This window comes from Coturnix japonica, chromosome 6, assembly GCF_054131305.1.
Source record: "Coturnix japonica strain WE chromosome 6, WE-NBRP24, whole genome shotgun sequence".
Classification (NCBI taxonomy): domain Eukaryota; kingdom Metazoa; phylum Chordata; class Aves; order Galliformes; family Phasianidae; genus Coturnix; species Coturnix japonica.
In genome coordinates this window covers 39,931,983-39,958,841 of record NC_140668.1, presented here as the reverse complement: position 1 = coordinate 39,958,841, position 26,859 = coordinate 39,931,983, and the positions used below count along the sequence as shown (strand labels likewise).

The window sequence follows — 26,859 nt, the reverse complement described above, 5'->3', positions numbered from 1 at the left end:
GAAACACAGGGAAGATTTTCTCATGTTATCAGTTATCACAAGAGACTTCTCATCACAGAGCAGTGAGGAAGGTCTGCCCAGCCCACAGAAAGGAAGGCAAAAAACATGAGAGGGATACGGCAGAGACAGAATCACACCGTACAACAGGCAGAACTGTAAAGTACGTGGTGAACAGAACCACGTCAATGGGCCCCGAGGGCTGCGCACAGAACCCACACAGGGAACCCACGCATGGAGCAAAGCAGATGAGTGCAGGTGAATCTTAACCAGAGACCAAAGGCCTCAGTGGGCCCCGGTAGGCGCCTGCCCCGCCATACAGCACTGCAGCACAGAGCTGTGTGAGAGCACCGGGCAGTGAAATATGCAACAGCAGCATCTCAAAGCACCGAGTCTGGAAGTTTGAAGAACAAAGGAGAGGTTCGTCCTGCTTGGAGCAGATCCTTCCATGCACAAGGAAGGTGCAGGGAATGAGGCAGCTCTGGGAAACCAGGTCCAGCTTCATCTGTGAGATTTCCCCTCAGCAATTAATCAAAATTCTTAGTTTTAAAAATTTACCTTTTTAAAGTGGCCGACAAAACCTTTTCCATTGTAGCTACTGAGTTTTTGCACTCAATACCTTCGATGCCATGCAGATGTACAAGGACTGAGATACTTCTAAGTTAAAAGCAAACAAACAGTTTCAAGATTGTTCTGTGTCACAGAAGGGCACAGACGCGGTTCTTTTTGCTTTTAAGAAAACTCACAAACCATACGACTCTGGTCAACGTGTCCTTTCAAAATCAGAATGTTATTTCAGAGTGGAACGTCGTGGAGAAGCAGAACTGTTCTCAGAGCTCCTGTCCCCTCCAGGATGTCCGTGACCTTTGGGAAGGCACAGTGCACACCTGGGACTCTGCCAGGCCTCCACGGTCACAGACGGGGCACATTTTTTCCAGACCATGTAATTTAATTCCTAATAAAAAAAATCTCCTGGTTTACTTTGTGTTTGCTCTGCAATTGTTTCAGCTCATTCCTACCAACAGGTTTACCAGCAACGCAACACAAGCATTAATTCAAGGGACATTTCTAAGGCCTGCACGTGTCCTCCTCCAGCTGCTTTCCTTTCTCAGCTGCTTTAAGCCCCAATCTCTCCTCCCTGCCTCTCACTACAGCTATTCACTGTAGAACATCAGCTTCTCGGAGCGCTGCTCTGCAAGATTCAGCCACTTCCACAGCGGCCATGGATGGAAGCTCCGGCTGCAGCTCAGAGGCTGATGAGACGACCTCCACCCTCCTGCATGCCTGCAGCGCCGGCATCGCACCCAGCAGCACACACAGCAGCCTTCTGGGGTGAGCTCTCCTCCTCCCTCCAAACAGGCCTTCATATGATCCTATTTTTTTCCCTAACATAAAAAGGGCTTCCAAAACTTTTAAATAATTAAATAAAATACAATTTCTGTTTCTGCCACACTCACTGTCTCCCTTAGGGCATTTTCTGTTGCAAGACTCATGGTTGCAGTCCCTTCCCTATCACCTTTCGTACAAGGAAACGCTTGCCCTGTGCCATTCACTTTGCTCACTTGTCAAGAGGAGCCGTGGATAACTGGCAAGTGCATTTGCCACATCTGCCCCTTCTCCTGCCCAGCCCTCAGCCACATCTTCCTCCAGGTCCGAGGCGATGCCATACTAAAAATCAACAGACCAGTCAGACAGGAACGTGGTGGTGCTCAAAACATCATTTGACACAGTGAAACACATCTACAGGAAGCAGAGTGCGCCGGCCTGTTACAGTTGCCCAAACGTTTAGACAAACAATAATCCACTGCTTAAGACTCCAACCCGAACACACACAGACTCTACAGCAAAGCTGCATTTAGCCCTACTGGGACTGAGAAAATCACCTCTGAGTATGAAAGGAAACACACACATAACTTCAGGGCCACAACCACAAGCCCTACCGGGCAGAGCTATCTGTGACACTGCGGGTACAACAGTGGTCCTGTCACATTCCATCACTTATTATTCATGAACAACAAGCATCATTCCCACAACAGGGAAGACAAAAAATAGAGAATCACTGCACCTGCCATGAAATGTCACAGATGGCCCCAATGCTGCAAGCCAAACGCTGCGCCGCACACGAGCAGCAGCCCAGGGCTGCTCGGGCCAGAGAAGCAGCACTCACCCGCATCGGCAGCCGGACACTTGCGGATGGTGAAGATCTGTCCCAGGTCCTCCTCTTCTTCAGGGAGACCCTTCTGCAGGCGCTGCAGCTTGCGGAGGCTCTCGCTCCGCTGGTGTTTCATGGAGCGCACGTGCTGGATGAGGTTCAGCTTGGCCTTGGTGGAGTAGTTACAGAGGACACAGTGGTAATAGCAGCTTTCACCCTCAACCCCGCTCTCGTGATGCTGAAGGTGCTGTGAAGAAGAAAGCAGAGAGATGTGAATTACCTGCACCATCCCCATTCCCTCTGGGTTAGTCCACTACAAACTGCTAAAAGTCACCTGGGAATTAGGTAAGAAAACACTTTTTCAGAAAGAAGTATTAAGATCAAGACTGTTTATTCTGAAGATACCACACGCTCTCCGGATTAAAGAGCGGGGAAAACAGCACGATGAGATGAGCACAGAAAATAAAAAAAATAAAAAAGGAAGAAAGAAAGATAGGCAGGATCAACTTCAGTGAAAGAAAACACCAGATCCAGCATTAACAACTATTCACAACACACACGTAGTCGATTCCTTCATATTTAAAGCTGGGGGCATTCAGTTCCATGTCAAACAGATGCACCCTGGCTGGAGGAGCAGCGGCAGCACATGGCCGGCTGTCACACCAGGGGCTGGCACAGAGAGCACCTGTCACCCCAACACGGTGCTGTCACAGTACAGATAATGTGGAAGCACACTTTGATCGCTTGGCAAAACTCTATCAGCTGCTTAGCAGAGAGCTGCACACCTGGACGCACCAGAGAAGTGGGTGCCTGTTCCGTGTCACAGACCCCAGGGAGGCAGCGATTGTCTCTTAGAACCCACCCCCACAGCAAGGGCACATCACAAGCATAGGAACAACGGCTACCAAAGGGCACAGGGGGCTGTTTCCAGCACAGACCTACATTACAGTTAAGCAGCAACGTATGCCAGCTCTGACCATCCAACCTCAAGAGCTCATTTTTGGCTTCCATGTCACCACGTGGAACCTTTCCTCACCACATGCTTTGCTCAGGGCACATAAGCTGGGCAACCTGAATATGATCTTGAGGTTTGTCAATCAAAAATATTGTCTATGAGCAGCCAGGACCTTCTGGTAAAAATTCTGACGGGTATTATCTCAGTTACAGTTCAGATAAGATTAAAGACATATTACCCAGCTCTGTGTGCTTAGCTAACACGGAGGAAGGAGAGCCCTCTGAGTCTAGGAATGATTAAAAATAGGACAGGAGCTGATGCCGAGGCTTCTGATTGGGAGTGCGAGAGAAGGGAATAAATGTATTCTAGATCTGGCTAATTAGACTAGCCTCTTTTGGGATCACGATGTATTTAATTAAATTCACTGTAATATTTGAAGAATCCACCAGGGCACTAATCCCACTGGTGCCCTCCTAAGATTTTTTTGCTGTTTTCCCTCATAAGAACTTATTCCTCCCCTTATTTCTATTGTTTGCATGCATTACCCTCTTCCTGAGCCAGAAAAAGAGCAACAGCTTAAGACACAAAAAGCAAAGGTTAGTGAGCCAGCCACCAAAGCCGTGCGACAGGCACAGCCCTGCTCAGCCAGCCCCGCTCTGCTTCCATCCCATTCCTGCAGTAAAACCTCCTCCTGCCCCATCCTCCCACAGGCTGCACCGCTTCTTTCTTCAGCTCAGAAACGCATCGGGGACACAACCCGTCCTACAAACACCTCCTCTGGGGACAGAAGGCGACAAAGAGATTAGAAGTGGCTCTTTGGCAAGATAGCACAGAAATCCCAAGTAAGCGATCACAGAACCATCTGGTCATGGCTTCAAGGAAGCATTGAGGATGTGGCTCCGTGGGAACCAGGAGCACAGCCCGAACTGCTGAAATCCCTGCAGTGTAAAGATGCCCCCATCACCACCACAGTGTGCTACCTGCCTCTGCGGTTCACGTCTGTCTTACGGCAGAGGCCAGAATGAGACAAGGCACAAAAGGAAGGAGCTGTGAGTTACTGGAAATGATGGGACACCAGACATTAAGCGCCATTATTGTCCATCACAACGTGAATCTTTCCCGTTGTGAGAATCTATCCGTATCACAGAAAACACTGAAAATATTAAACTAGAACTTTGTAAGAAGACAAATCAACTTGAAAATCAAAGGAATACATCGTTCCTAGGAAAACCAACTGACTTCTGTCAGAGAACATTGATTTCTGCACGTTTGAGCAGGGTGTTCACCTCCCTCCCTTTCAATGATAGGAAACTTCCAACATCTGGTTCTTCACGCATGGCATGCAAAATATTGATCAGCTTTAGTCAAAGCTCCACTTTAAATCAGAAACAGACAGAGGAACGCTCTGATGGAAACCATACGGCTCACAAGTAACGCTTCCCAGGGGACAGGAGCTGTTCCTGTATATACACAAACCACAGCACACACCGTACAGCTCACAACACCCTTCCCTGCACAATGATCACACCAAACCTGCCCCATCTTCCACATGGGGAACGTGTGGATCTGTGTGCAAAGCTGTGCTCCCTCAAGATAAAGTAAATTGTGCAAATATCCCATTTAATTCCTCGGCCATCGCTGCTTCCCCCTGGCCTTTACCGCAGACCTTGCTCTCCGAGTTATGGAAAGAAAGATGGGTAATTTCCTGCCAGCATCAACTAGGCCATAAGAACTGCTGCGAAGACCCGTGTGCAGAGCCAGGATGGTCCCTGCCAGGCAGAGCTGTGTGGCACAGCACTAAGCTGATTTCCCAGCACACAGTGGGAATGTGGCTTGTAGCAGCACCCAGAATGTCTCCTTCTGTTTCTCACCTGGGTAGCAGCACTCGGGTTAATTGCAGGGCAGAGCCACTGACCAGCCGTCACGCTTGTGCCAAGCACAGGTGGTGCTGCAGGAGGCAGCAGAGCGGGCACGGAGCAGCACAGTGTGGGACTGCGCTGCCTCCCCGCCCCACGCCTGGCTGGGAGCTGATTTCTGCTAATAAGGAACAGCACAGCCACGCACAGCACGTGACTGTGGAAATGGAACTTTTAAACAAACCACGGAATGACGCCACGCTCCACTTTCCTCTCCCCCCATCTCCATCCCACACGTCCCCAAACTGTTTATTTTATCATCCGTCTTTTCCCCATCCAACGTTGCCGCACCCACCATATTTCTCAGTAATCAAGGAATTTAATGAAACAGCTGTATTAATCTGGCTGGCTGCAGGCACTGCTCATCCCCATGCCACATACGTGGACTAATTTCTCAGAGATGAGACTTAATAAAAACAGGACTCACGTGGCCACCATAACACCAGCGATACGCTCTCCTGCCCAACAGCTTCCCTGCTGTCTGGGTAGGCAACATTCACCATTTCACGCAATCTCTAAAAACTTCTGTAAATGTTTTAAGGAGAAATCAAACCTGGGTCTCTGTGTTCGGTTCCATACAGCACAACGAGCTCAATCCCTGCAGTCATGATGCTTATTGCAGTGCTCTGTTGCTGGAAGGGATAAAAGGTGTTTCCCAAAATCTACCTGCTACGTTCAGTGGGTCAGACATGTATCTGAACTGCACCCCTAGTTCCTAAAGAGATGCAATAATCACTCTAAGCCACCTTGTTGTTCTGAGTGTAAGATGGGAGCACCACCCTGACCTCCTGAGCACACCACAGCCCCAGGTCAGCACAGCCCTGCCAACCCAGGGCAGCCTCATGGCATGCAGATGAGGCAGCACAGCAGGGACAGTGCACAGCCTCAAACTACACCTGGTCCACTCGCTCACAGGGAGCTGGAGGTGAGGCTGCAAGTTCTTATGGAGAGGAACTAGACCCGCAGCAGACCTCAGCAATGTCTGCTCCCCCCGCCTCCTATTTGCCACATGAGATAAATCACACATTCCTAGAAGAGAAGAATTTGAATATTTAATGAAAGTCAGGTGGAAGCAGCTGCCTGCTCCTGACCCGTTCCAAGTACTCCATAAAAGTCAGGGCTGCCCATCCGTCTTGCTCTCCTTTCACACCTGCGGGGCTGGCTGGAATTTCCTGCAGCCGCTGTGAAGACACACGGGTCCTGGAAGGGCTGCAGTGCCGCAACCAGCCCAGCCCAGATGTTGTGAAAGGAGGAGAAAATCCATTCTCCATACAGCAGGTTCAAAAAATGAACTTCTGTTCCTCCGTATTCCAACGTCCTGCAGTTGTTTACTGCTTCTGAAGAAGTAGTGTTACAAAACCTTTGGCTCCTCGCAGCCTCCCCAGCACCTTGCATAACAGCCCCCCCCAGCATCCTGCCAATGGCCACACGCCACTGCAGCTGCAGCAATCTGGATGGCCTCACAGTGAGCGCTGCCGCCCGCCCCAAGAGTTCCTCAGTGTCATCCAAGCCCCCTATAAACACCACCACCAAACGAAGACACAGAGATTCTGCGCAACAAGTACAGATGTTGATTTTCTTTTTAGTTTCTTTTTGTTTTTTTCCTTCTTAGAAGACTGGAAAGGCAGCACTCTCTCCTGCCAAAGAGGCTGACATACTTGATGCAAGGCCCTGAATCACACAGCAAGGCTTCAGGAGCACTGCTACAAGCCCCTACACTCCACCCTCTGAATCTGTACTTGCGCATTCAGAAACAACAAACCCCTCTGCTCACAGAGGATCCCAGCAGCAGCACACAGGGCAGCTTAGCAGAGACCTGACACGCTTAGGGCAAGGTCAGAGGAATTGTACATAGCAGAACAACTGCCACCATCTCCCAGGGACAGCTGAGCACCCCGCAGAACAGGAGCCATGCCCTGGGTCTGGGCAGGGACACGGGCACAAGGCTGGCACCAGCTACCCCAGAACACCATGGGGCTCCCCCAGCAGCCCTCTATGTTTGCTCCACCGGCCCTTGAAGTCTCATTAAAAGCCAAATATCGCTCAGCCTAAAGATGGAGAGCTCAGCATGGATTTTACTGAACGTTAAATCAACCAGCAAGCGTAGCCAGCAAACTCTGTGGCACTTTAACTTTAAATAATGCAATAATTATTGAATTTCCTTTTTATAACCGAAGTGCTGGAATGTAAACAATGGGGCTGTAATTGCAGGAAGGGGGGATCAATAGAGGCAATCGTTTTCAGCCATGTTAATTGTAAATACAATTGCTCCAAGATGTCAGCCTCGTTCTTCTCGCTCCCAGAATCATCCTAACGGATGACAGAGTCCAACTTTCCCATTACAGCTGTTCGTTCCTTTAAGAGGTTCTCAATCAGGTCTGATCAATCTGTCAAGATAATGCATGGAGTAAGTAAGACTCTTCCAAACACAAGCTCCCAATCAATAGTCCGGACCTGCTTAATGAGGAGGGGCTAAAGCCCAGAGGGAGGCACAGCCCCCGCTCCAATCCGGCAGCTAACTTCTTCACAGGGCCCTGCTAAGCCCATCAGCTCTTAACGAGGACATTGTTTATGCGGCTGTGACCAGCCCATCTCCTCATACTCACAGCCTCCCAGGGTCGGCTGACAAAGAAATGACAGAGACCAGCAGAAAACAAGAGCCAGGAAAGGTTTAAAGCAACCTCTGTGCCACACACACCTTTTTAATTGTGCAACAGACTTGAAAGTGCTAATTAATCATTCGTTTGGAGATGCCAAAAGATGAAAATGTGCACAGGAGCAGTGGAAGCCCCACAGCTTTGCTACAAAATTCCCTACACACCTGAAGAACGCGCCTGCAAGTCAAGCCATGCTCACAGCACCACTTACCAGCCTGAAAGCTGCTGGGAAGAGACAAGATGCACATGGGTCACAGAGACACCATCCTGCATCTGTGCTACTTCATTCTGGTAGTGCATGTATCCCTGCACAGCTGGGCAGGGCTCCATAAGCCCACTAAAGCATGGAAAGGAGAAAAGAGAAAGGTCCGTCTGCTGTTCACTGCCACAGAACTTTCTTCCCTCCCAGTGCTGCATTACTGGAGCAGTAACCACAACTCACAACTCATCTGCCTTGGACGGCTGCAACTTTCAAGAATTTTCCAGATCCCCAAAATCTTCACGGCTCTCCCCAGGGAGGCACTGCCATAAGCACTGCTATATGTGGAGATGAGCAGGGGAGTGCATGTATCGATCTCACTAATTATAGTGATAAAAAACAAAGCACAGCTGAGAGTACATTTCCTATCAGCTGTTCTGGAAAGTGCTGCCCTCAACCTGTGCTCCTGCTCTGGCCACAGGCCGGCTGCTCCCAGGGGGCTGCATGGAGATTCGCTGCTCACTGTGCCCCTCTGACAGACAAGAACCCCAGAACCTCCCCGTGAAGTGCACCCTGCTACAAGTGAGGGCAATGACACACACTGAACATCACTTGGCTGCTTTTGCAGAGCAGAGCAGTGGTGTGGAGGTGGTGGGGCACCTCTGGAACTAACAAGTTACCCATCGTCCAAGTCACCTATTTTCCACAGAACTTGTCATCCCTGGAGCTGTATGAGAGCAAAGCTACACTTTGCTTTTAAAAGCAGCACCTAGGAAGTACTGCACAGATGGTAACAGGATAAAAACAGCAACAAAACGTTCTGCACAACAGAACCCCATCACTGAGGGCAGGCCGGTCTTCTGGTCAAGGCTCTTCAAGCTCCTGGAAACAGCCAAGAGCTGAGGAACCCCAAAGCCACATCTCTCCAGCCCTGGGAAAAGCAGCAGCAGAACAGCTGAGCGTGAAGACAAGGTGTTAACCAAACACAGCCTCAAAGATCCCACTACAACAGCCTTCCTGTAGCACACTGTGTACGCATTCTTTAAAATAACGACTTCAGGGCAAGTTGTCAACCTGTGAACAAGCAGGTGAACTAGAGCAGCCTGTGAATATGGAGTAGCACTGGAAAAGGCAAATTACATAATAAAAAGGGCTGGGAGGAAATCTGAATAGTCAGCAGGATAAAAATCTGTTGTCCACATTGCAATTATATAACTGTCGAGTGATTGAAAAAGGCTTTTCTGTAACACAGAACACAAGTGGGACAGCCCGTACAGGCGATGCATTACCTCTTCCTGCAGCACAACTGTCTGAACCCCCTTCTGTGTGTGTGGAAACTGCTTTAAGATAAGAAATAAACTAAGGCAGGTGGAAACGCCATTTTGCATGTTTTGGAAGCGAAACCACCACTTCAACTGAAATAACATTATTTGAATGTAGAACTTATGCTTCAACTTCACTCGGCACTTCAGATTTCTCTCAGCCCACAAGCACACCGCTCCTGCAGCAGCTCCTGCTCTGATGCCGCTTGCTCCAGTTGGGTACCTGATTTTTCAACAAAAACTCTGAAGGCAATACGTTTCCATAGTTCATTACTTCTTTACTTTGAAATACAATTAGTTATTTAAAGGCATTCAAAAACAAAGCAGAGCCCACACATTATTCTTGAGAACAAGCTGCAGCTCACGGGTCCTCTTTCAGCCCCAGCCCCTCCTGCAGCAGGTGCGCTGCTCTTCCCTTTGCTTTCATCACTCAGTGCTCCTTCCCAGAAGCATCCCTCACCTTCATCACTGGCAGCACAGCTCCAAGCACGCCTCCCTCACAGCTGTGATCCACCACCCCAACTCCACTGACAACTCCGTGTATTTCTGCCACCTCAGCTGTGTTTCTCTGAAGGAAAAGGCCACAAAGCACTGAGTGCCCTGCACCGCTGCCCACAGCCAAGGCACAGTGCACCAGGCGGCCATGAAGGAGCTCATGCCCAGAGGGACGCAGCCACACTGACAGTTTCGTCCCTTCGCTCTGAGAGCAGCCAGGCCTCAGCAAGCAGGAGGAGGGCAGTGGTGGGATGGTCCCCAAGGAGTCCTCCACAGGCCCCTCAAGTTGTGGTTCAGCTCCTGCTGCCCACAGTGCATCACGGCTGCCATGTGCTCGCATTGCTGCAGGGCTGTGCCATGGGGAAAGCAATGCCAGAAGCACACAGTGCTCCTGCAGACCTGCACACAGCAAAGGGACCGTTGTAATAATGCTCCAAAAACCATGTGGGAAATCGAACCAGCCACAGAAAACCACACCGAGTTTACGTTATTTAATAAAATACTACAGACATAGATCAGCTCCCCTCGCCCAGTATTTATTGTTTCATTTATCTCCAGAGAAGTTACAAGCGTTATGATAGACTGAAGATTTCCTTGTTTTCATATAGTTTCTTTATAACTTCCTACAGCAACATACCACACCGAATCCCAACAGATAACCATACAATAACAACAACAATACACCAGACAATTTCTTAATCCTCTCCATAAATCAAAGAATATCAATACCAAAGAGATGGATGACACGAGCTCCCTTCATGCAGGCCAGCCAGGACGCACATAGGAACAACAGACCAAGCTCCCCCCTTACCACCAGCGCTCCCAGAGAAACACTTCCCCACTTTCCTCCAACCAACTGAGACTGAGTACAACCCAGGCTGGTGAACTCCCGTCCTTCTGCTCAGCACAGCAACACACACAGCCCCGGACACAGCCCTTCCAAAGCTCCATCTGCTCTAAGCCATGAGGATCATCAGCACCTTCTGTGCAATTCCCTTCACCAGCACCCCACACAGTACAAACCTCCCCCTCACTCAGCACCCCAGTCACACTGACCTTACAGATCAGCTCAGGACAACGCACTGACTGCACTCTGGGGCACACCAGAAGTTGCCATGGTGAAAGGAAAGCCGGACAGTAGCAACATGGCTGGTTTAAGTGTGACGGTGTAAAGGCACACACCCAAAGGAAAGTGCACCAAATGAGTACAATAGAAAAGGAAACACATAGTAATTCCAAGAGATTAGATCTGGGCCTTGAATGTGAAGTGAAAACTGGTAGGTTGAGATAGAAACCAGTGAAGCCGTCCCAATAAAGCAGCCCTTCTTCTGAGGTACAGCCCGTAGGGCCGGGCACCAAGCTGGGCATCTAAAAATCACAACCTTTGATGCAGTTCTTGTGCTTCTGCATATCCAACACACAAGGACAGGAGCATCATTTGATTTCAGACAAGCACTGTGAAGGTAAGTTCATTAAGTGGCTGTGAAACACACAAACAGAACACAGAGCACCACAGAAATGCCCATGAGAAAATAAATAATTCTTCATTCAGTGAAAGCTTTGGATTGTATTAGACAAAGCCTGGGGCAATGCAATGAAAGAGGAAGATAAAAAGAAATGGAATAATTACTCATTCACAGAATAAGGAAAGAATCCTACTGGAAAAAAATATGTATGGAAATACTTATAATTAAAACTACCATAATGCCTGCGCACAAAGGAAGGGCTGAATTTAGGAAACCTGAAGTATGATATGTTCTGCATTGGAGACTGTTGTGAGAACTTCCATGAACTGAAGGGACACTGATGTGCCCTACGAATTGTGTAAATAAACTGAGGCAACTGCTCCATACCCCACAGCACCACGCCATCACTCCGCAGGAAAAGCCTCCGGGGGCTGCTGGCCCCCAACCCCAGCTGCAGCCTCTCCCACATGTAACTGGAAGAGCTCTTCAGCCCTTGTACAGGCAATGGCTCCTACACACATTCCCTGGCCCAGATTCCACAGAAAGAACATGCCAGTGGTCCATAACTCATAGCAGCAGATCTGCTTGGCTTGTGCATTACACACACATCCCCGAAGCAGCCTGTGATCTACGCACGGGTTGATTTTGCCACAACAGGCTGTCAGCTTGTAGGACTGCCAGGAACAGAGGTAATTTCCTCCCATAACCCCCAGACGCTGGTTAAGTGCAAACGTGGCCTCAGATACCCTGGAAGGCTGGGGCTGGCACAGCCTTGCTTCCTTGCTGCAGACCTTTTCAAGCCCCTCAGTGGAAAACGTCAGTGTAGGTTGTCCAGTTTTTGATCCCTCCATCTAGCACCTGTGCAAGACATCATCCTTAACAGAAGGGCAGAAACTAAACTTGTACAGCGTGGGTGGTGAGGCACTGGAACTAGTGTTGATGGTGACACCCCATCCCTGGAGACTTTCAAGGCAAGGCTGGATCAGGCCCTGGGCAACCTGATGTGGTTGTGAACATCCTTGTTCACAGCACGGAAGTTGGAATAGACGGCCTGCAGAGATCCCTTCCTACTTGATCAATTCTAAATGAGTTGCACTTCACTGTCAGAAAAAGCACAAGTGTAATTGTGCAGGGCTGGAGAGCTGCCCATGGATGCTGATGGGCTCAGCTGCACCGCCAGTGCAACCCTCTGAGCACCACGCAAATGGGAAACTGCACCTGAAATAGAAGAGACAACCTGAAATACCTCCTGCTCCCCACCTTCCTGTCACTCTCCATTGCTAATCGCTTTAAGGCAAAGAAAAGCAGCTGCAGCACACAAGGAGAGCACAGAAAAAACACAAGGAGGAATTTCTGTGCCAGAGCACATTTACAGCTTGAGCCCTAAGCTTCCTGAGTTTGTATACACTGCTTTCTTTTGGTGCAACAGTAACACTGATTTGTGTATTAAAAGTCCTATGTGTATCTGAAGATTAATTCAAGCGTCAGATACTTCTATAGGGGAATCTACAGGAGAGCAGAATTGTTCTGAATATTAGTTCCCAGCTGTTCCCTGCAGGGGAGACTATAAAAAGAAAAAAAAAATAAAAATAAAAAAATATGGAAAACACGGATCTCGTGGAAGGCCACTGAAGAATAAAAACAGTGATGACAAATGCCTCTGCTCTCTGGTGCTTCCTTTGTTCAAGAGTATCCACATCCACTTGTATTTCCTGTATACAGGTAAAGAAGCTCCTGGGGAAAACCTGGTGCACTATTTACTGGTTTTAACAATCCTAGATCTGCAATCCCCCATATCAAGTCTGTGGAGACACACGTGGGGTAAATGATAAATGCTCCAAAGGCAGCACTGCGCAGCATTGAGATTACTGACTATTGCAACTCAGAAATAAAATGGAAGCAGTAAAACCTTTTGGGGAACAGATTCTTAATTCCAGTAGCATGTGCGACGAGCTTTTTTGCACAAATACATGCTCAGGGAAGCCCCAGCCCAGGGCTGGCACACACAGCAGGGCCCAGCTCCAGCACGGGGCTGCCCGTGCCACAGTGCCCTGCAGCCCCAGGGCAGCCACTGCTGCACGTGCTGGGGCACGGCCGCGGAGCCGCAGAGCCAGCACCAGCTGTGAGACAAGCGCTGTGCTCCTTCCCCACCAAAAAGCCCGAGGCCTCCTGTGTGTACGATAACCACAAGCCTTTGAGAGGCTCGTGTATTTACAAACCGAGGCATGTTGAAATCAAAGGGGATACCATATGACATAATTCACATTAAAATGTCAACGGGCTGACAATTTATAGAGCCGATCCACCAAAGGTGGGGGAGCTGAGACGCAGTAATTGTTTAATTCCCACTTAAACCAACAGCAGCAGCTCTACCTCCAAAGGCCACGAGGTGCTGACCCCAGCCATGATGCCAGCAGCTGGCGCCTGGCCACGCACTGGGGAATGGCATCAACTATCGATAGGCACGTCCTGCAGCAGGGCACGGGGCTGGATGCGGCCCTGAGAAATGCTGCCCAAACCACAGCAAGAATCTGCCTCCGTGGCAAAGCCAACCTGCTGTCTGAGGGCAGAGACTCCTTCCTGTGGGTCAGCAGCTGGCGGTGCACACAACGCAGGGCAGCCCTGACCCGGCCCATGCTACAGCACACACAGTGCTCCAGGCACATCCCTGCAAGGCATCCACAGGCTTTTTACCCCAAGTAGATCTCACAGCTTTGCTACATCCCACACATGGTGCTGTACTGGGCGGTGCAGCACCTGGGCCACCCTGCCTGGCTCCTGGCATCCCACAGGGCTGCTGGTGACACGGCTGGCAGCCTGCAACAGCACGGAGGGAAGGCACGAGAGAAATATGCACTTGTGGGAAGGATGTTACCTGAATAAACCACAGCCAATAAATTTTCTATAAATGCTGGCTAATGCTGTCCCTTTGAGAGCAATGGGAAGGGACTGCGCGGGCTCCAGAGCCCTCTGCACAGACTTGCTGTCTGTACATAAACAGTAACACCTCATTCTCTCTTCTACCTCATTAACTGAAACACATTAAAACAAGTGTGCACTGGGAGCAGAAAATGAGACTGTTAAACCAAGCTGATATAATCCTCATCAGCTGTGGGAAATGAGAACACATCCATTACACTGAATCAAGTATGCCAACTGTGATTTACTGATAATGTTAAGACCCTGAGAAAGATGCTCTTTCCCTGGACTGCACCTCTGCTGCTTCTCTCACACACGCTGCTCCACCTGGCATCTTCGGGACCATGTCACCTGTTGTACCCAGAGCAGTGTCAGTGTTCCAATCCCAGCAGCCAAGCTTCCAGAGCAACACTGTGGGCCTTTGACCCGCACTGCAGACAGCTTTGCATGGCTTCTGTTCCCAGAAGACATTCCCACTAAGCTGCATAAAAGCAGAATAAGATGCTGAACTAGAAGGGCACACACCCAGAAAACATCCCCCAAAAAAGTGATATTTAGGGATCAGTCTCACATTGGGATGATCAGATGCAGCATGGCAGTATTTAACAGCAGCACCGGTTACCTGGGTTAGATACACAGCTTAAGCTTTCACTACCAGCCCCAGTGACAGCAGCCTTCAGAACAGCGTTAAGGAGACAGAACACTGCAGTGTACAAAGTCAGCACCAGCACCGGGTTGTTCCCAAAGCCCCGAATTCTCCAGTTTCATATCAAACACAACAAATCAAATCACAGACTGAGCCCCAGAGAGGTGACAGGAGCTGTCACAGAGACCACTGACCTTCAGCCCCACATGAGGATAACAAAGCGTGCCCCCCTCCTGGTGGGGAACCCTCGGTCACAGCCACTGCCTGGACGAGAAGCGACTTGCTCAAGATGTCAGAGAAATGCTCCTGCGTTCATTTTTTGTTACCCTGGGGAGGCACAGCAAGGGAACCTGCCCCATGGCACAGGAGCTGCTGGCTGGAACCAGACCGACAGCATTTCACATCAGACAGACAGCAGCTCCAGGCACTGCAGGAGCGCATTGGATTTGAACTGCTGACCTTAAAGGGGAGGCTCAGGTTTCCAAACCGTGCTCTCCTCCAGCCCAAGTGCACTCCTGGAGCACCGGGCAGCGCACTCCTCTCCCTGACATCCCCACCTCTCCTCAGTACTTCCACATCAAGAATGTAAACAATCTCCCTAATACTTGCCACTGCTGTATCAGATGCCCCAAACCAACAGCACACACCAAGCCTTGTTTCTCCGTGCACAGTTTGTTTTGAGCAAAGTCTAGACTGAACTCCAGGCTTCACTTCTTGATAGAAACCTCGTGAAACTAACAACAGCAGCAGTTTCCAGCAGCCTGTGCAGGCATTCTGAGCAGCATCCACCAAGTCTGTTTAACCAGCACGATGTGTGCAACAGAATCACAAAGAAACAGGCATTTAAAGTGACATCTGTTGGATTAATTAGCTGTGTAATTAGCCTCCCCTCTGTGGAAATAGGCTTTGTTACTGCTGCCTCAAACTTCCCCAGGTGATTTTCTTTGTAACTATCGTTCTCCAAGCATGAGAAGGAAGAGTGGGTGGGTCAGGGATGTAATGCACATTCAGGAAAAGGGGCAGAAATAAAGTCTGGAGGCCATTATGCAGCTGAAGGGAAGTGACAGCAGACCAGAGGACCTGGACCTCCACACAAAGGTACTGCAATCCAAGCAGGCCACATGCATCAATCTCTGCAAGTTCTGGAACCATGGGATGAAAGGAAGGGATAAAACACAATTTTAAATTATTATTATTATTATTTTAACATTCTCTCAAATGAGATCAGAGCATCCTGGCCTCTGTCTCCAGTCTCAGCTCTTCCCACCTTCCCTGCCTGAGATCTGACTCCCAACAAGCTGCACTTGTGCCTGAGCCACAGCACCCTGCGGCAGGGCAGGCACCATGTGGGGCAGTGAGACAACCAGGATCCTGGGATTAACTGCACTTCGAGTGATTCAAATGGCCAAATAAAGAGACCTTCTCAGAAATCCACATCCCTGTTTTAACTGCAGAGCAAGACGGATGGAAGGGATCAAGACACGCATTTTTAGTATCAGGACAAAGGCAGTGTAACAGCTGAGGTGTATGTCAGCTCCTACATAAATCAAGCCAGTATCGAAGCAAATATTTTTACTGCAAATTGATCCCAGCAGCCTTACCATATTGTGCCACAACATCCAGACTGTTAATTCCTTGCAGCTTGAGGCAACAGGAAGGATTCAAAGTGCAGTTGAGGGAAGGAGTGCTGAGAATTTTGATACAACCACCAAAAAACCCAACGACTCCAACACCTGCTTATGATCCTCACTGTGCACAGACGTGCTAAGAGCCCCCAGAGCCACATGGGACAGAGTCTACTCCTCACCACAAATCACCAACACGCTGCTTTGCTACACCTGGGCACAGAGACCTGCAAACATGCCAAAGACAGCACGGGACAAAGCAGCCCAGCTGAGGTTTTAAGCGCTCACTTATGAGATGGCAGCAGCGTTTTGGGCGCTGCCCGGCCCACGCAGCCCCACGTCAGCTCCAGGCCTGCCCTCTGTGCAGCGGCTGCTGCCTTGGCAGAGAGGCAAGGTAACCTGGAGCCAGGTATCTTCAAACAGCTGCAGCACTGCTTACCAGAGCTCGTCCAACTGCACCTGAAGGCACAGCTTTCAGAGAACCTGTTGCACAAGTGTAACTTATTGCCTAATTTGAATTGCAGAACTTGACTGCACACAATGCAGCACAAGACCAGAGGTTTTAAGGACCAGCAGGTATAAGAAAACAAAGCACTACAGTAATGACTTATGTCACCAGCCCTAAATCAGAGCAATGACCACAGCCAACCTGTGCTCATCCCCACCACCATTGGAGACCTGGCACTGACAAGCACCAGCTGAAACCCCTTTGCTCTTCTTCTTCCTTTCTGTTCAAACAATGTTAAATCTGAATTTTAAACCTTGCTTTGCAGCAAGATGTGGCTGTGCGTCTGGGCTAATAGCTGACACTTGATGCTGGGCACTGGCTGCCACTCCAGCTGCAGTCTCCGATTTGTTACTCAGGTTGCTGTTACACCAGGCTGCTTTTACACCAGGCTGCTGGCTGCTTGTGGCACAGTACTTACCAGAGAGCTGTTGACAGAACAGTCTAAGTGCCCAAAGGCCATAAATAAAACATTCAGCAGGCAGAGCTGATGATTCTCAATTGTTTTGATTTCAACCCTTTCAAAATGAAGTATATAGAGAAAGTATTTTATTTTTTAATTCCATACTACTACACTATTAAATACCTGAAGGAAGGTAAAAAAAACAAACCAACACAACCACAGACCACCACCCACTGCCTCCTTCACTGACAGGATAATGTGATGGAACAACCAGGAAAAAAAGAAAATCACAGTCCTATGGGGGAAGCTTCTGAAAGGGTTAAATGGTGAGCGAGTGGCTTCTGTATTAAAATACTTTGCTGTCCCAGAAGGGCTTTATAGAAGAACCAGACCACAGGGGTTCATCCCTCCCATAAGTTGCTTTATGGTGAGAAGCAGCCGGCTCTGTGGCTCTGTGCTGCTGAGCCCACAGTGCTCGGGGAGCAGCACTTGCCCAGGAAAGGTGCCCAGCCCCAGCACAGCCCCATGGGCACAGCACAGCTCTGGGAGCTCCTGGGGCTGAGCTCAGCAGCACTCAGTGCCTGGCCCAGACTGACACATGCTGTGGTCCTCAGAGTGCTTTCAGTTCATAAGCTCATCCTCCATGAGTTTATCCAAGGACAGAGGACGACAGATCCGAGTGGAAGTTTCAGAGGCCAGCTTTAAAACAGTTTTGTGGGGAGACTTTTCATGGATCTCCACTTGTGAGGATGCCATAGGAATTTTAAGTTCAGGCCTTGTAGGAAAGCAGTTAAACCCTCCCCCTTAATCTGCAAGTTAAATGGACTTCCAGCAAAATCCACATTTTCAATTTAGAGCTCAGATTCAGCATCTGCAGTTTAAAAGATAAACTTATAAAAAAAATAGTCTGTAAATTAAAGGTTAATACAGCTCTAAATCCTCTGGAACATGCATGACAGACTCTGTGGGCACCCTGACCCTACAAGCCCTAAAATGCAAACACCGAGGGAAGTTTTTGATGCAAATCAAACCTCAACCACACTTCCCTCTGCCTTTGTCACACCACGCAGGTTCTTCAGAGCAGGGTGACACCAACCGCACAGCCCTGGCAGTGCCCACTGCTCCCAGAGGATCCACGTCTGGGACCAGGAGCACCAAACAAACCTCCTCCTCCTCCCCCCGCCGTGCTCTGAGTGTTCAGCAGATGCTGACAGAGGAGCAGGGAGTGTCTTCTAAACTTCTGGCAGACTGATTAAAATGCATTTAAAGGAAAAAAAAAAAGAAACAAAAGTTTCCACTTCAGTTTCCTGTATCATCAAAAGACAAGAACTTCTTTGATTTGCATCTCAGTGATACCATCAATTCTCTGATTCTTCTCCTCTTTTAAAAACCCAGGATACTTCCTCTAAAGTCCTTACCTAAAAAAACCAACAAAAACCAGCAAGGTTTCATACACCAACACCCCACAGAAGCACCGACTGCCAGCCCAGCAGAGGGGTAAGATTTCAGCTTTGCCATATACAGAATTCCAGCCCCGTTATCTCACATTAATGCAAAAGCAGTGACCAGATTTTAATAAACTGGCAATTTGTCATGCCTAAAGCATTTCTCTTATGCATATTAAAGCCAACCAACCCCTGAAGATGACAAATAATACCACAATAGAGAGTCACGGACACGCAATGTGCTGCCCAACGCCGATGCCAGCAGACAGGAGCGTTGGTAACAGATAACAGCCATAATGGGTGCTATCAAGGATCGATCCACACACCCCAAATCCACGCAGAAAGCAGCCACGAGCAGTGAAACTTGTAAGAGGAAACAGGGCAGATGCACAACAAACCCTTCCCAGCACATAATCAAAGCTTCCAGCTACCAGCTATTTGAGAACCTGTGGAGCCAGAGTTTGCATCTCAATTATCATTTAATGAGCACCGATGTACCAGCTCCTCACATATCTGTCCCGCTCCTTTTTCAATCCACCTGCATGTCTGCTCCCTGGAACAACCCACAGCAATGGGTTCACGGCCAAATGATGTGCCACACAAAAGTGTATTTCTCCATTTTAACCAGGTGCTCTTTATTCTTCTGCTTTCAGAGTAAGGAGAGCAACTGCTGCCCATCCCTCCGCCCTGCTGCAGCCTGGGCCTGTGCATTAAGCTAATCCCAAAGTGCACGTGTTGCCTTTGCAGAAGTGCTGCCTGGGGGTGGAAGTGACTGCCCACACCTCCAGCCGGGTTTGCAGCTGCCCTTTGTTCGGGTCACCTTTGTATCTTTCCAGGACAACACACACCCTGAAAGTTTCATTGTTGCAAGTTTCTTGAGTACGGACATTAAGGAACCTCTTCTCCATTTGCTTCTGACGGAGATGCAGGTTCTGAGCCAGAGGCTTTTAGAAGCTGTAGGAGACATTCAAACTCAGCTCTTGCATTGATCCCTTCTGCAAATTCCACCTGTGCAATAGATATTGGGAACTGATGCCTGACTGCTTGCTGCCAGCCTGCTTCAGCCTGCTGTGCCCACGAGGACACAAGACTTGCTTCTGCTGCCCTACGCCCCCACTGCTGAGGAGTCTGCACAATCCCCTCCCATCTGCTCAAAGCACTGGCACAACTCAAGCCCAGCGCTGTGCCACGCTCATCAGGCTGTCCCAACGGGGACAAGAGGGATCCTCCCAGCTGCCATCCATCCCAAACCCCCACAGCCACCTCTCGCCATCTTAGCAATGGCATCACACATTTACAGCAATACTCCTGCTTCCCAGGAGGTTTCTCTGAGAAAATAAAATGCACCAGTCACACAAAAGAAATGAGAAGACATGGTCAGAGGCACAAGTACAGCACGCTCCCAGAAAGAGACAGATAAACAACTGAATTTCCTATTTGGTTCCAGGATTTTAGTGGGACAATGGCAACTCCAGGGAACAAAAGGATACAGGATCACCAGACCCCATTGGTTCCTCAGGCCCCACAGCTGTGCTGCTGACATGGGAAGAGGGCTGCTGAGGGCTATTACGATGTGCTGGACAAAGATGGCAGCAGAATACCAAACCTTCCCCAACACTGGAAGCAATACAGGAGATGCCTGAAAGGTTCACCAGACCACAGGTAACAGCATCTCCAGATCACATTTCTGGCAACAAGCAGCAGCAACAGAAGAGGCTCTTGGGCATCGTAAGCAGCCAAAACCAGGTAATTTAAGATGAAAATGGCAAAAAAAAAAAAAAAAAAAAAAAAAAAGCAGAATAAGGAGGATTGTGTGTGATAAGCCCAGTACACGCTCTCACCCAGCAGCATCTGGAGAGGATTTTCTCCAGCAGGCAGGGAAGAACTCGATTACATCCAGTTAACTGTGCTCTAAACTGATTATGCATGTGCCAGGCTAATGGATTACATTAGCAAGAGGAAAAATAACATCCAATCAATCTCAATTTACTGCAGACCACACCAAGGCCTGAGAGAAGAGAAACCATTCTGTGAACTACCCCCACTCCCACTGCACCTTTTCAGCTATCAAAAGAGACACAGCATTACAACCACTCTGAAGATGGCAAGAACTGCACAGAGGACTCAGAAAACAGCTCACTCTATCTGCAGAGGTCAAGCACTGATTCCCATAATGCTGGTGCAGAACGCTGTGAATCCTGCCTTCTGTGTCCTCTGCCATAGCAGGCAGGTGAGCTGTTAGACAGAACAACATGAGCTACAGTCCACAACAACCCGAGGATTATCAAAACAAAGAAAAGCCCATACTGTGCATTTCTAGACTTCATACAGGCACACAAGTAAGCTCACTGTAGCACAACAGAAAGCACAGCAGTAAAGTCCTAGGCTGCAGCAGGTGAGGATGTGCTCAAATGCCACAGCTGTGGGCACAGAAACAAATGAATCTGCTTAACCTGGGAAGGCCTCACACAGGCAGGGACCTCCAGCAAGACACCCTCACCCCCAGAGCAACTCTGAGCACTGCCAGGCCCCTTATAAACCTCACAAATAACAGTTCCTCTTCGCCTGGGCACAACACTACAGCAATCTTAGTGCAGCAGGTACAGGCATTAGTGCATGCCCTCCAATCTTCTCTCCAGTTACAACATGTCTAGAGCTCTAGTGCCCCGAGTGGTTCTTCTCCAGTAAAAACCACTATTAACCAAGAGTCTGGATCAAGAACTTTCAGTAATTCAAGAGAACAATGTTAAGCGTCAAAACTCAAGAGTTTTCAAATACCTCTTTTGTATCCCAAATTGAATTCCACACAGTTACAATAGGAAAGATCAATGCAGTTGAAGGGCAATACTGAAGCATAACAACAAAAAGACCAGCACAGATAGGATGGTATTTCAAAAGGAAAATAAAGGTGCTCACCCATCTCCAAAGACCCAGGCCCACAGGAAAGACTCCACAAGATGGAATCTCCAACCAGAGATCCTTCCCCAGTGGCAGTCAGCCCTTCAATGAGTTCTGAGAGGTGCAGCCAGGCTCCACCCCCTCCTGGTCGCACAACTCAATTGCCTTCACCTGTGCTCCCAGGGCTAAGGGGGATGGGGGCGTCCTTCCCCAGGTGCTCAATCAGTGGTTCAGGCCGTGACTCAACAGTTACCAGATGCACAGACAAGATTTGATTCCTCAGCTGGCTTTGTAAAGTCTCAGTGCAATACTTACAACCCCAGCTTACAAGGTAATTTTACTGTCTCAGGTCCCTTGCATATCCAAGCAGAGCAGAACCATCGCAGACACTCTGGTCTTGGTGGCAAGCTCAGCAGAACTGCATTCTGTTCAACTGACCACTTCCCTGTCAACTTCAGAAAAGACCAACAATCAGATTTCTAGGCAAACCTTCTGACATGGTCCTGCTGACATCCTTCCTCTTTGAATGTGGTGGGGCTGCTTATCCCAAGGAAAATCCCAGCAGTTTTGAAAGATAATGCATCTGCACCATGACGTGGGTGGGACGCTGTACCACTCAATGTCAAGTTTTGAACTGCATAAATAAAAATAACTGAGAAACAATCGAAAAACAAAAAAGCTCATCTGCTTACATGGATGTTTTTCTATGTAAAAAAATCTCACTGCATTAAAGTGGGGAAAAGTATGAGAACAGATAAAAAATAAAGTGAGAGAAACAAGGCAATCAGCAGCATAGCATGTGTGAATGGAAGGTATACAGCTGCTTAGATTTATGGCAATTCGTACCTGATTGATCATACTAAAGCCATTATGGGATGATTAGAGAAAAAGGTGAAGCTTTAAGTCCAGTGAAAATCAATAGAAACGTCTGGAGCAATTCTGCTGCACAAGTGAAAGGACTATTTACTGTATCCGGAGCTCCTCTTGGGTTACAGCCCACAGGGTTCAGGCCAGCAAGGGGAGGGGGTGGTGAGCGAGAGAAGTAAGTCAGGGAAAGGAAGATGGCTACAAAGACACAAAATGAGGCCAAAACAAACAAACACACAAAGAGAGGAAGGAAAACAAGATGGCAGTCCCAGGCCAGGTATTACTGTGGATGAAATCCTGCAGTGCCTCTGCCTCCAAACTGTCTGGCCATATGCACAATCATATGCTCACTCATACGCAGGTTTCTCTTCCCACCTTCTCCCTTTTCTAGAGCCAAGCAACACTTTCCTTACAGATCCCAGCATTAACACATGCAGAGCATAAACATACACTGACAACAGCCCTCCTCCATCCTTTCTTCCCTCCTTGCTCGCTCCACTCAGCACTCTCCATGCAAGAATAACCCATTTCTTTCAGAACAGCAAAAGCCTTCAGGTTCTCCTGAAGCATCTCAAATGGGTTAACAATCCACCTCAGAGAAGGGAGTCAACCGTGGCTAATAACATCTTGCACATTTTCCAAAATGACTGTCATTTGTTGCATATAAAAGTGTCATCTGACACACATGTGATACTAAGACACTGAAGACCCCACTTAACACATCCTGAAATCAACGATCGCTGGCCAAAGGCTTTAAAAACTGCAGGTGCTGCAATAACAAAAGCCAAAACCCTGTATTGCACAAGTGAGACCTGGTCCTGCCGGAGAGAGCTGAGCAGCTTGTCTCCAAAGGATCACAATCCACTGAGGTTCAAAGGAGATCATCCTTTGTTCCAGCACTTGGGCAATGAAGGAAGATGAAGCAAAGCCAACCCTTACCTTATAGAGCTTCAAGCTGGCCTCATGCCTCGAGTTCACTGTGTGAAGACGCAGCTTTTCTAGACTGTTGGTGTAGTAGTCGCAAGCATTGCATTTCAGATGTACCGGATTCCCGATGGCCACACACTTCAGCCTCCACTCATTGGCCTTCCCACCCTCTTTGATGTGTGCTACCAGCTGGTATTTCTGCACATGCTTGTCCGTCTTACAGTGGAGCTGGAAGTTTGCCTTGAGTTGCGTGTTGTAGCGGCACAGCTTGCACTGGTATGAGTCTCCCATCACTGCCTTCCATTCGTCTTCAGGGAGGCTGCGCTCCACGTTCATGTGGAGGCCCAGCATGTCCAAGTTATCTGTAGTGAACTTGTTGCACACAGCACACTGGAAGAGCTTCAGTGATGGGTCATTTGTCTGCGTGAAACTCTCACCCAAGTTCATTAGCTCCTCAGACACCAGCTGTCCGCCGCCTAACCGCATGTCCAGGGGGATCTCTCCACCCACTGCATGAAGGACAAAGGGGAGAAAGAAGTCAGAACAGCTCAGTCCTTCACTTGCCAGAAGAACAGCACAGAGCAGAACATATACTCCCAGTGCAACTCTTGCACTCATCAAAATCACAGCAAAAGCAAAGCACTGCTATCCCTCCATTTATCCTTTGATTCTGTACTTCATCTGCAGAAATAAAGAGCAGCCAGCATGTAAGGCTGGGACAGGACTGCAGCAGCCCTTGCTACCTACCTTGTAGACACCGAGCTCTGAAAGAGAAGTAGCCAACCCTCTGCCCAAGTGACAAGAAAAGCTCGACTTCTTACAGTGCTTCTGAGAAAGAAAAGCTCCGTAGTGTTGCACTGAAATTCTATGTCGTCCATCAGGAACAGGACAACACTTCATCGTATTTTTAATTGCTTACCTGAAGAAGCAAGAAATGCTGCCTTGTGCAGTACCTGAGCACAGCCTCAAAAAGGAAAAACAAGTGAAGAAGAACAGACCTTGGTCACAAGAATGAGTATGATACAGTTACAGCTACATGAACATTGCACAGCTATGTCACCACACTGCAGTCTAAAGCGGGCAACATGGAGAACATGGCATGTATGAAACCCAGTCTGAACAGCGCCACTCAGATCTGCTCTCTCATCCTACAGTTTGAAATTGCAGTCTCCTAACACCAGCGTTGATAGATGCTTTGTACATCCAAGGAAAATACAATTTACTAATTACAATTTACTAATGGGAGTGCAATAACACGTCAAGGAAAACCAGCAGGATGCTTGCTGTCTTTAAATGTCATAGACCCCTCAAACCGAGAGCTGAACTCAGTTCACCTACAGTAAATGAATACAGCAAGCTCTTATTTACATCAGAGTACTTTGAAGATATGGACAGAGACTTTCTTCTAACATTAACTTTTTATGTGAAAGCACCGAGACCCACCATGAGCCTCTTCTTAGGACCTCTGCTCCACCCTGCTCTCTTTTTCCATTCTGAAGACGCTTATGCTCCCCCTGCAGCTTTTTGGTATTCTACTTTGATGTTATGTCATAGCTTGGCTTAAAAATCTCATTTTATCAAAGGAACAGTTACCAACAGTTACCCAGACCATCAAAAAGTTTCTTAAGGGTCGATCTACTCACTGAGAAACAGCCTCCACTGTGAGGCCGCTCCGCATTGCGGAGGTACCAGAACTGCATCCCAACCTTTCTCGGCACCTGCATGGGACAAGCCCAGTGCCAGAGCCCTGCTCTTCTGCCAACGCAGCCACGGTCCTCTTTCTTAAATCATTTCTACCTTGCCATGCCACAGCACAATTCCACAGCTACTCCTGCACAGCTGCTTGCCTCACACAGGGAGCAGGGAACCCATCACTTACCTACCACAGCCCGTATCTCCTAATCACAGTAATTTTTCTAAGCATTCCTCTTTGGACACATCCTAAAATCCTCTTTGAATCCATCTATCTTAAATGCATCAGGCAGTAAAAACCTGCAAGCAATATCTTCTGATTTATTAATATTCTTCTCAAGCTCAGTTTTGGACTGAAGAGTAAAAACGGGAAAAATGTGCTTGATTTCTAACAAAGTTCAAAGCATGTGTATGAGTTTAATGAGCTAAACTTGTGTCAAGTGCTTATTGACATGGGAAGGGCCTCCCTCCCTGATCCTCAGCTTGAGATTTATAACCATCAAGTGTACTGCTCACAAATCACTTTCCAGGCAAGCTCACAGAAGCTCAAGGCCTTGTAATGAACTTCAAGAGGTTTCAGCTAAAATACTCCCAACTTCTCTCATGCCAACCTTCCTTACTTCAGCAAGGAGGCTCTGAGTACCAGAGGGGTGCATCCCAAGAAACCCACAGATGATTCCATAACATTACATGCTGCTGTGAGCTTACAGACAATTACAAGCAATTGTCAGTTACAGCGAGTTGCAACTTGGAGCTACTGAAAATATACCAGACAAGCTCATGACCTTGACCTCCCAGAGATGCAAGCTGGGACATCAAATTAAAAAAAAAAAAAAAAAAAAAAAAAGAAAAGAGATAATTAAAATAATTACTTTAAGTTATAATCACTCGAGTTCCTCCATTTTCTCTTTCATTTTTTTAGTATCTTGTGTTGTTGTTCTCTCATATGACTTTCACGTCCTTCTGGACTAATAATAAACTGTACTATGAATAGCTGAAGGAAAGGAGAACATGCATGAGACCAATGAACCAGTAATGTAGTGCATCAGTAATAATAGCATCAATGGATGGACAAGGTCAGAGAGGGCAGACAGTAGCACAAATAAATTAGTTCAAAGGAAGGCAGGTAAGTGGCAGATTTCTTTTCATGTGCTTTCTCAAGGCGCTGTGAAAAACCCTCAGCAACAGCCAAAACAATGCAGGAATAAGTCATTTCCATCTGCCATGCCCTAAGTGCTGTGTAGGACTCTGGTATGAAAGCAGAACTATTACAGAGCACTGCAGCGGCTGCTGTCTCAGGGGACATAAAAGCAGTTTGGTGGAGAAACCTGACAGGAACTTGTTCCCTACCCTATTCTAATTCTTGGGCTAAGCTGTGTATGGGTAAGGGTGTGCCCCCCCAGTGCCAACACAAACATGATGAATGATTGCCGTCAGGAAAAATACATTTGGTAATTTATTTCAAAGTGCTTTTGTCAGTTGATGAGAGAAATAATCTTCCCTCCCTATAGCCATTCCTCTTCGGTTTAATGACTCCCTTCTGGTCAGGCCTCAAATCCTGTCTATCATGCTGGTGTCAGAGGGATGGTTTCAGCTGAGTTTCTTCAGCAGAGGAACATCTACCAAACTCACCACAACTCTCAAGACATGCTTACCTTTTCTCCTCAGGGCAACACAACACCAAGTGCACCACCTCAGCCTCCAGCTCCGGGAGTGCTAGCAGCTCACAAAGCCACTCAGATGGTGCCCACGTCCCTTACCAAACCCAGCCCA

The 26,859-nt window shown here is 48.3% G+C and overlaps 1 protein-coding gene across 3 annotated transcripts in view; it reads right to left on the bottom strand.

Annotated features, from left to right (window-relative positions):
- ZFHX3 (zinc finger homeobox 3) overlaps positions 1–26,859 on the bottom strand; it is a 146,105-nt gene that overhangs the window by 61,775 nt on the left and 57,471 nt on the right. For all 3 annotated transcript variants that reach the window (XM_015874229.3, XM_015874231.3, XM_015874232.3), the window contains exons 3-4: positions 23,407–23,903; positions 2,165–2,396 (exon numbers count right to left, since the gene is read on the bottom strand). In XM_015874229.3, coding sequence (XP_015729715.2) covers positions 2,165–2,396; positions 23,407–23,903 — 729 coding nt within the window. The remainder of the gene's footprint in view (positions 1–2,164; positions 2,397–23,406; positions 23,904–26,859) is intronic.